This window comes from Procambarus clarkii, chromosome 81 (assembly GCF_040958095.1).
Source record: "Procambarus clarkii isolate CNS0578487 chromosome 81, FALCON_Pclarkii_2.0, whole genome shotgun sequence".
Classification (NCBI taxonomy): domain Eukaryota; kingdom Metazoa; phylum Arthropoda; class Malacostraca; order Decapoda; family Cambaridae; genus Procambarus; species Procambarus clarkii.
The window spans coordinates 24,466,038-24,476,804 of NC_091230.1; the positions used below are offsets into that span (position 1 = coordinate 24,466,038).

At 44.8% G+C, this 10,767-nt stretch overlaps 1 protein-coding gene across 1 annotated transcript in view; it reads right to left on the minus strand.

Annotated features, from left to right (window-relative positions):
* Window positions 1–1,074: 1,074 nt before the first annotated feature.
* The window catches only part of LOC138358096 (pneumococcal serine-rich repeat protein-like), a 39,937-nt gene continuing 30,244 nt past the window's right edge, over window positions 1,075–10,767 (minus strand). Inside the window, exons 3-4 of the mRNA XM_069315575.1 lie at window positions 2,307–2,510; window positions 1,075–2,139 (exon numbers count right to left, since the gene is read on the minus strand). Of these exons, the coding sequence (XP_069171676.1) occupies window positions 1,075–2,139; window positions 2,307–2,510 (1,269 nt within the window). The remainder of the gene's footprint in view (window positions 2,140–2,306; window positions 2,511–10,767) is intronic.

Consider the following 10,767-nt stretch of genomic DNA (forward strand, 5'->3'; position numbering starts at 1 on the left):
AGATGCAAGTGTTCCGTCAATGACGTGTCCAGAGGGGCAACATCGGTGAGTTACTGACGCTGGCAGCTGCACTAACAACACCTGTCTCTGGGGTACTGACGCTGGCAGCTGCACTAACAACACCTGTCTCTGGGGTACTGACACTGGCAGCTGCAGTAGCAACAGCTGCCCCTGGGGTACTGACACTGGCAGCTGTACTAGCAACAGCTACCCCTGGGGTACTGACGCTGGCAGCTGTACTAGCAACACCTGCCTCTAGGGTACTGACGCTGGCAGCTGTACTAACAGCTGCCTCTGGGGTACTGACGCTGGCAACTGTACTAATAACACCTGTCTCTGGGTACTGACGCTGGCAGCTGCAGTAGCAACACCTGCCTCTGGGGTACTGACGCTGGCAGCTGCAGTAGCAACAGCTGCCTCTGGAGTACTGACGCTGGCAGCTGCAGTAGCAACAGCTGCCTCTGGGGTACTGACGCTGGCAGCTGCACTAGCAACAACTGTCTCTGGGGTACTGACGCTGGCAGCTGCACTAGCAACAACTGTCTCTGGGGTACTGACGCTGGCAGCTGTACTAGCAACAGCTGCCTCTGGGGTACTGACGCTGGCAGCTGTACTAGCAACACCTGCCTCTGGGGTACTGACGCTGGCAGCTGTACTAGCAACAGCTGTCTCTGGGGTACTGACGCTGGCAGCTGTACTAGCAACAACTGCCTCTGGGGTACTGACGCTGGCAGCTGCACTAACAACAGCTGCCTCTGGGGTACTGACGCTGGCAGCTGCACTAACAACAGCTGCCTCTGGGTACTGACGCTGGCAGCTGTACTAATAACACCTGCCTCTGGGGTACTGACGCTGGCAGCTGTACTAGCAACAACTGCCTCTGGGGTACTGACGCTGGCAGCTGCACTAGCAACAGCTGTCTCTGGGGTACTGACGCTGGCAGCTGCACTAGCAACAGCTGTCTCTGGGGTACTAACGCTGGCAGCTGCACTAGCAACAGCTGTCTCTGGGGTACTGACGCTGGCAGCTGCACTAGCAACAGCTGTCTCTGGGGTACTAACGCTGGCAGCTGCACTAGCAACAGCTGTCTTCTGGGGTACTGACGCTGGCAGCTGCACTAGCAACAGCTGTATCTGGGGTACTGACGCTAGCAGCTGCACTAATAACAGCTGCCTCTGGGGTACTGACGCTGGCAGCTGCACTAACAACACCTGTCTCTGGGGTACTGACGCTGGCAGCTGCACTAACAACACCTGTCTCTGGGGTACTGACGCTGGCAGCTGCACTAGCAACAGCTGCCTCTAGGGTACTGACGCTGGCAGCTGCACTAGCAACAGCTGTCTCTGGGGTACTGACGCTGGCAGCTGCACTAGCAACAGCTGTATCTGGGGTACTGACGCTGGCAGCTGCACTAATAACAGCTGCCTCTGGGGTACTGACGCTGGCAGCTGCACTAACAACACCTGTCTCTGGGGTACTGACGCTGGCAGCTGCACTAATAACACCTGTCTCTGGGGTACTGACGCTGGCAGCTGCACTAATAACACCTGCCTTTGGGGTACTGACGCTGGCAGCTGTACTAGCAACACCTGCCTCTGGGGTACTGACGCTGGCAGCTGCACTAATAACAGCTGCCTCTAGGGTACTGACGCTGGCAGCTGCACTAGCAACAGCTGCCTCTGGGGTACTGACGCTGGCAGCTGCACTAATAACACCTGTCTCTGGGGTACTGACGCTGGCAGCTGCACTAATAACAGCTGCCTCTGGGGTACTGACGCTGGCAGCTGCACTAATAACACCTGCCTCTGGGGTACTGACGCTGGCAGCTGCACTAATAACACCTGCCTCTGGGGTACTGACGCTGGCAGCTGCACTAATAACACCTGCCTCTGGGGTACTGACGCTGGCAGCTGCACTAATAACACCTGCCTCTGGGGTACTGACGCTGGCAGCTGCACTAACAACACCTGCCTCTGGGGTACTGACGCTGGCAGCTGCACTAATAACACCTGCCTCTGGGGTACTGACGCTGGCAGCTGCACTAACAACACCTGCCTCTGGGGTACTGACGCTGGCAGCTGCACTAATAACACCTGCCTCTGGGGTACTGACGCTGGCAGCTGCACTAATAACACCTGCCTACCTCACGATATCTCAGCCTTAGTAATACAACTGCCTGCAAGCAATAAACAATATGCCAATATCTCTTTCAATAAAACAAGAATAGCGAGCTATTACTGCAGGAAAAATTTAAATATCAATTGCAAAATCGTAAAAAAATAACTTTTCCCTAAAAAATATATTACCCTTCCAAAACTTTGAATCGAGAAATCCATTCTTTTCTGGTAACGAATGGCATTCTCCTGTGTTTTTAAACCAATACCAATCCGTTTCTGACACAATAACGCCTGCTTGAGCTCTTTAAGCCCGGAACTCTCACTTTCTTGACAATACTTAGGATCTTTCAAATGTCTAAGATGAAAACGCAATGTTTTTGAATTGATGATGTACTTTAAAGCATAATAATTCACATTTGTTTATTGAATTCTTGAAGTAATTTCTGTCTTGTTTTCTGATTGATTTCGAATGATTCGTTTCATGAGAGAGAGAGAGAGAGAGAGAGAGAGAGAGAGAGAGAGAGAGAGAGAGAGAGAGAGAGAGAGAGAGAGAGAGAGAGAGAGAGAGAGAGGGAGAGAGGGAGAGAGAGAGAGAGAGAGAGAGAGAGAGAGAGAGAGAGAGAGAGAGAGAGAGAGAGAGAGAGAGAGAGAGAGAGAGAGGGAGAGAGAGAGAGAGAGAGAGAGAGAGAGAGAGAGAGAGAGAGAGAGAGAGAGAGAGAGAGAGAGAGAGAGAGAGAGAGAGAGAGTTTCCAAGCGTATGAATTATTTATGTAATTAATTAAGAAATTCTCCCCAGATACTTAATATGAATATAAAAAAGAATTTCCAATTATATTTTCAATTTCCAACAAGGCCATTGTTTAAGGTATTATGCCAGTGAACCCTTCAAGGGCTTCGTTATTATAGTGTGAGTAAAAGCTGCCATCAGAGGGCGCGACCATCACCTTAAAACTTCTCCCAAAATAACTAAATACAATAAATACAAATAAAATGACTAAATACAATAGGACAGAGAACAAAATATTGAGAGTAGAAATATAATAACTTTAAGATATAGAATTATAGATAATTTTGTGTATTTATGCTTGGATATACGGCTGTAGTCAAATAAAGTATAGCAATATAATATAGGGTTTTAAAAAGGCACAGTCAAGGCTTCAGCCAGATGGTGGCATTTACGAAAGGTCTTTAGCCATGTTGAATCATATTATTTATCAAAAGTGCTAGCGGAGAATAGTGCGTGCGTGCAGGTTTGTGCGCATGAGAGACAGAGAGAGAGAGAGAGAGAGAGAGAGAGAGAGAGAGAGAGAGAGAGAGAGAGAGAGAGAGAGAGAGAGAGAGAGAGAGAGAGAGAGAGAGAGAGAGAGTGTGTGTGTGTGTATATGTGTGTGTGTATGTGTGTATGTGTGTGTGTGTGTGTGTGTGTGTGTGTGTGTGTGTGTGTGTGTGTGTGTGTGTGTGTGTATTCCATTTATATAATATATTTTGATTATGCATCATCTCCTTTTTTATATCGTTCTAATGTTAGATTAAATGTCCACTTGCTTTTCCCTAGTAGTTAGTCCTATAATCTCAAAATGACTATGGCGAGGAGTCATCAAATATTTACGAAAACTTTACATTTGTCGTTAATCACAGGAACCAAAGAGCCAGAGCTCAACCCCCCGCAAGCACCAATAGTTGAGTACAGTGGCTCTGTTGACATTTAATAAGCAGTTTGCGTGCGTCGCAACGTTAAAACTCCAAGTTTGGTATTGTTATAAACGAGCTTCAGAGCTAAAAAAAAAAAAAAATTAATGCATACAATGTTTTCATGATTGTTGAAAGATGTAGCGGTTTCGCCAGTGGTCCCTTATACATGTTTGAGGCATCGTGGTTTAGTCTTGCAGCAAACCTCTTTCCTCAAAACCTCTCAAAACCCCAACTTTCTGTAGTTAGGCCTCGTTAAAGCGAGGGGTTTCCGAGGTTAGATAGTTAAGTATTGGTGTAGCATACACAGTGTATAACATCCTGAAATGTAAATGCAATATTGTATTCCATTTGATGTGTAATATGTAAACTTACACATTTACAAAAGATACGTTCTACAACGACCATTTTCCAATCATCTTCTTTTCGGGGGTTGGTCTCATCAGTTTAGGAATTAAGAGTCAATATGAACAAAGGGGGAAGGATTCTACTTCCTCAGATGTAGAATCCTCAGTTTCTCATTCACTGACATGAATGAGAAACATTATAGTCCTTGTACTGAGCCCCACAGCCTGTTACTTCCCTCCAATTTGAGCTCCTGCAATTGATGGTATTGAATTCCAATTGGCATTTATCGAACTCCGCAGTTTGACTATATCTTCTTGGATTATTTCACAATCTATGTACGATGACATTCATTTTCCTTCATAGGACTTCCACAGCATATATATATATATATATATATATATATATATATATATATATATATATATATATATATATATATATATATATTTTATTAAATATGACCGAAAAAGTAAGATTAATAATTCTAACACGAATTTTCTCAATCTTTCGTACATTATGCTTCACTGTTGGAGGTAAATCAAAAATCACTTCTCCAAAATTCATTTTTATTTCTAGTCTGACGCGACACGGGCGCGTTTCGTAAAACTTATTACATTTTCAAAGACTTCACAAATACACAACTGATTAGAACTTGCGTTTCCCTGATTTTATATCTACATTTGAGTGAGGTGGGAAGGGTGATGTGGCATTACATTTGAGTGAGGTGGGAAGGATGATGTGGCATTAGAGGATATTAATAGGGTATTAAAAGTATCAACACAAGACAGAACACGAAATAATGGATATTGAATAGAAGTGTTTGTAGAAAGCCTATTGGTCCATATTTCTTGATGCTTCTATATTGGAGCGGAGTCTTGAGGTGGGTAGAATATAGTTGTGCAATAATTGGCTGTTGATTGAAAAAAAAAAAAAAAAAAAAAAAAAAAAAGACGAATATCTGGCGAAAATGCACATCATACTCTCTGACCAAACTAAGTTCCAAAGGGTAACGAAGGACACTACAGCCGAATTAAAAGCAAAGGTCAACAAACTGATCGAAACTGTGAACGCCAAGAAATCCGGACTCCACCTGCCAAAGATCATTGGGGAATATAAACCTGGATATGCGTATGGAAATGTCAAGACTCACAAGCCTGGAAACCCACTTCGGCCAATCATTAGCCAGATACCCACACCCACGTACAGATTGGCAAAGCGACTCAACGGCCTGCTGACTCCTTATGTTCCTTGCGCCTTCAGCCTGAAGTCTCCAAAGGAATTTGTGGACTTACTGCGGGGCGCACGGGCCACAGGGATAAGAGCCTCGTTGGACGTAGAATCGCTGTTTACCAACGTACCTGTGGACGAGACAATCGGAATGATAGCCGACAGAGTGTATCGTGATCCAGCCTGTACTCCTCTTGACATGCCAGAAAGTATTCTGAGGAAACTACTCCAAGCTTGTACTAAAGAGGCACCCTTCTTGAGCCCGGATGGGCATATGTATAAGCAAGTAGATGGGGTCGCTATGGGTTCTCCCCTAGGTGTCCTGTTTGCAAACTTCTACATGGGTACCATCGAGCAAAAAGTCTTAGTCGACATGAACTTGAAACCGGCCATATACTGCAGGTATGTTGACGACATTTTTACACAGGTACCTGATGTCAGACATCTGCAGGAGCTGAAGGAGGCATTTGAGCAGAGTTCCGTGCTGCGTTTCACTTACGAGACGGAAAAGGATGGGAAGCTGCCTTTTCTAGATGTAACAGTCATGGAAAAGGGCGGAGGTTTCCACACTGCAGTCTACACAAAGGAAACAAACATAGGAATGTGCCTAAATGCCAACAGCGACTGCCCTGACAGGTACAAGAGGAGTGTTGTTAACGCATACGTCGACCGTGCTCTCAGCCACAGCTCAGAATGGAAGCAAGTCGACGAAGAACTCTGTAGGGTAAGGCAGGTTCTAGTCAATAACGGCTTCTCCAATGGTTTCATCGAAGACATCATAAGAAGGAAAGTGAAAAGCCATGCAACCTCCGAAGAGACAACTAACACAACACCTATACCCCCTATTAGACTATTTTACAGGAACTTCTTTTCCACAGCTCATAAAACAGAGGAAAGGGTCCTGAAAGATATTGTTAATAGAAACGTTATCCCTACAGACAAAAATCAGAGGATACAACTGACGATTTACTATAAAACCAGAAAAACGGCCAGCCTACTCATGAGAAACTCTCCAGACACGAAACAGAACGCTTTAAAAGAGACTAACGTCGTCTATGCCTTCAAATGCCCACTTGGGGACTGTAAGCTCCAAAAAACCCAGTATATAGGCAAGACAACAACATCTCTTTCTAGGCGTTTAACGATGCATAAACAACAGGGCTCCATTAAGGAACATATAATCTCTTCCCATAACCAAACCATCGCCAGAGAAATCCTAGTAAACAACACAGAAATCATCGATAGTTACAGCGATAGCAGGCGGCTTGACGTTTGCGAGGCACTACACATCAAGAAGTCAACACCAGCAATCAACAGCCAATTATTGCACAACTATATTCTACCCACCTCAAGACTCCGCTCCAATATAGAAGCATCAAGAAATATGGACCAATAGGCTTTCTACAAACACTTCTATTCAATATCCATTATTTCGTGTTCTGTCTTGTGTTGATACTTTTAATACCCTATTAATATCCTCTAATGCCACATCATCCTTCCCACCTCACTCAAATGTAATGCCACATCACCCTTCCCACCTCACTCAAATGTAGATATAAAATCAGGGAAACGCAAGTTCTAATCAGTTGTGTATTTGTGAAGTCTTTGAAAATGTAATAAGTTTTACGAAACGCGCCCGTGTCGCGTCAGACTAGAAATAAAAATGAATTTTGGAGAAGTGATTTTTGATTTACCTCCAACAGTGAAGCATAATGTACGAAAGATTGAGAAAATTCGTGTTAGAATTATTAATCTTACTTTTTCGGTCATATTTAATAAAATATGTCTACAGGAAAGACTGCTACCAAAATATACTAATATATATATATATATATATATATATATGGGCTGAAAAGTATGTACGAGGTGTTGCTGATCGTAGCCACCTGTACTCACCTATTTGTGCTTGCGGGGGTTGAGCTTTGGCTCTTTGGTCCCGCCTCTCAACTGTCAATCAACCTGTGTGTGTGTGTGTGTGTGTGTGTGTGTGTGTGTGTGTGTGTGTGTGTGTGTGTGTGTGTGTGTGTGTGTGTGTGTGTGTGTGTTTGTGTGTGTGTGTGTGTGTACTCACCTAGTTGTACTCACCTAGTTGTGTTTGCGGGGGTTGAGCTCTGGCTCTTTGGTCCCGCCTCTCAACCGTCAATCAACAGGTGTACAGATTCCTGAGCCTATCGGGCTCTGTTATATCTACACTTGAAACTGTGTATGGAGTGAGCCTCCACCACATCACCCCCTAATGCATTCCATTTGTCAACCACTCTGACACTAAAAAAGTTCTTTCTAATATCTCTGTGGCTCATTTGGGCACTCAGTTTCCACCTGTGTCCCCTTGTGCGTGTTCCCCTTGTGTTAAATAGACTGTCTTTATCTACCCTATCAATCCCCTTCAGAATCTTGAATGTGGTGATCATGTCCCCCCTAACTCTTCTGTCTTCCAGCGAAGTGAGGTTTAATTCCCGTAGTCTCTCCTCGTAGCTCATACCTCTCAGCTCGGGTGTGTGTGTGTGTGTGTGTGTGTGTGTGTGTGTGTGTGTGTGTGTGTGTTTGTGTGTGTGTGTGTGTGTGTGTGTGTGTGTGTGTGTGTGTGTGTGTGTTTGTGTGTGTGTGTGTGTGTGTGTGTGTGTGTGTGTGTGTGTGTGTGTGTGTGTGTGTGTGTGTGTGTGTGTGTGGGTGTACTCACCTAATTGTGCTTGCGGGGGTTGAGCTCTGGCTCTTTGGTCCCGCCTCTCAACCGTCAATCAACTGGTGTACAGATTCCTGAGCCTATTGGGCTCTATCATATCTACATTTGAAACTGTGTATGGAGTCAGCCTCCACCACATCACTTCCTAGTGCATTCCATTTACTAACTACTCTGACACTGAAAAAGTTCTTTCTAACGTCTCTGTGGCTCATTTGGGTACTCAGCTTCCACCTGTGTCCCCTTGTTCGCGTCCCTCCAGTGTTGAATAGTTCATCCTTGTTTACCCGGTCGATTCCCCTGAGGATTTTGTAGGTTGTGATCATGTCCCCCTTACTCTTCTGTCTTCCAGTGTCGTAAGGTGCATTTCCCGCAGTCTTTTCTCATAACTCATGCCTCTTAGTTCTGGGACTAGTCTAGTAGCATACCTTTGGACTTTTTCCAGCTTCGTCTTGTGCTTGACAAGGTACGGGCTCCATGCTGGGGCCGCATACTCCAGGATTGGTCTTACATATGTGGTGTACAAGATTCTGAATGATTCCTTGCACAGGTTCCTGAACGCCGTTCTGATGTTAGCTAGCCTCGCATATGCCGCAGACGTTATTCTCTTTATATGGGCTTCAGGAGACAGGTTTGGTGTGATATCAACTCCTAGATCTTTCTCTCTCTGTCTGTTTCATTAAGTACTTCATCTCCTATTCTGTATCCTGTGTCTGGCCTCTTGTTTCCACTGCCTAGTTTCATTACTTTGCATTTACTCGGGTTGAACTTCAACAGCCATTTGTTGGACCATTCACTCAGTCTATCTAGGTCATCTTGTAGCCTCCTACTATCATCCTCTGTTTCAATCCTCTTCATAATTTTTGCATCGTCGGCAAACATTGAGAGGAACGAATCTATACCCTCTGGGAGATCATTTACATATACCAGAAACAGTATAGGTCCAAGGACTGACCCCTGCGGGACTCCACTTGTGACGTCTCGCCAATCTGAGACCTCACCCTTCACACAGACTCGTTGTCTCCTGTTGCTTAGGTATTCCTCTCTCCACCGGAGTACCTTCCCTTTCACTCCAGCCTGCATCTCCAACTTTCGCACTAGCCTCTTGTGTGGCACTGTATCAAAGGCTTTCTGACAATCCAAAAATATGCAGTCTGCCCACCCTTCTCTTTCTTGCCTTATTTTTGTTGCCTGGTCGTAGAATTCAAGTAACCCTGTAAAGCAGGACCTGCCATCCCTGAACCCATGTTGATGCTGTGTTACAAAGATCCTTCGCTCCAGGTGCTCCACTAGTTTTTTTCGCACAATCTTCTCCATCAGCTTGCATGGTATGCAGGTTAGGGACACTGGCCTGTAGTTCAGTGTCTCCTGTCTATCCCCTTTCTTGTATATCGGGACTACGTTAGCTGCTCCACTAGTGTGTGTGTGTGTGTGTGTGTGTGTGTGTGTGTGTGTGTGTGTGTGTGTGTGTGTGTGTGTACGTACGCGCGCGCGGATGTGTCAGTGTTTTTCAAAGCTTGTTAAACTCTGTTTTGTCAATACTTCAATTTATCACTCTAATTACACTCGAATCAATCTATATACTTTTTCCCGTTTCTGTAAGTACCCAACGGGTTGCCAAACAGAGAAAATCGCGGCCGAAAACAACGCATTAACTCCGTTAACAAAGGCGAAATAATCGCCACTCTCGACTCTCCTGGCGGCTCTGAAAATAAAGCGACTTACTGAGCATTACTCTCTCCAATAAAAGCTGCAATTATACTCGGGGAAATAATCGGAATTTGTCCAGCATTCTCACCGTCAAAATTAGTCGGGTAATACTGTCCACTTTCTCCTGTGATGACGGTAGACTGAATGCTGGAAACGTCCCCCTTAATAGTAGTTTGTTTTAGTATGTAAGATGTGTCACGTTTGAGGTGATAATATGTAGATAACGAGAGAGAAAGGGGGGAGTTGGTGGCCAGTTTACAGGTGAAGTGGCTTGTTCCTTTGGCCTTGGTTTACACTAGTGTCTACGATATTAACCAATTGTTCCTATTGGCCAAAAAAACTTGAAGAGGAAACTGGTGTGGAATGAATCAGACTGTATCCGGGTATCTGGCTCAATGTGCCCAGATATTCTGGTTGCTTCTCGTCTGGTCCAAGTATATTTTAACAAATGTTTATTTGACATTTTAACTCTGTTAAGTCTAACGTGCTTCACTATGAGAGAGTGATTACTAATTTGGATAACCCTCTTGCGATAGTTATCCAAATTAGCATTCTCAGAGGCTTTGAGGAAAAAGTGAATGAAAAAGATTAATACATGTTGACCAGACCAAACACTAGAAGGTGAAGGGACGACGACGTTTCGGTCCGTCCGTTTCGGACCGTCCTGGACAATCGACTTGAGAATGGTTCAGGACGGACCGAAACGTCGTCGTCCCTTCACCTTCTAGTGTTTGGTCTGGTCAACATGTATTAATCTTTTTCATTCACTTTGTGGTCTGGTCAACATACTTTAGCCACGTTATTGTGACTCATCACCTGCAAGATTAATATATTATAAGCTGGAGAAGTGTAATGGGTAGCCTATCAAGATGGCTGGTTAATTGCTTCCTGCATTATCATTGGTCGTCTGGGGCAGTGGATGGGACATAAGCAGTTTACTATTGATTTGAATGGTGGCGATGAGTCACAATAACGTGGCTGAAGTATGTTGACCAG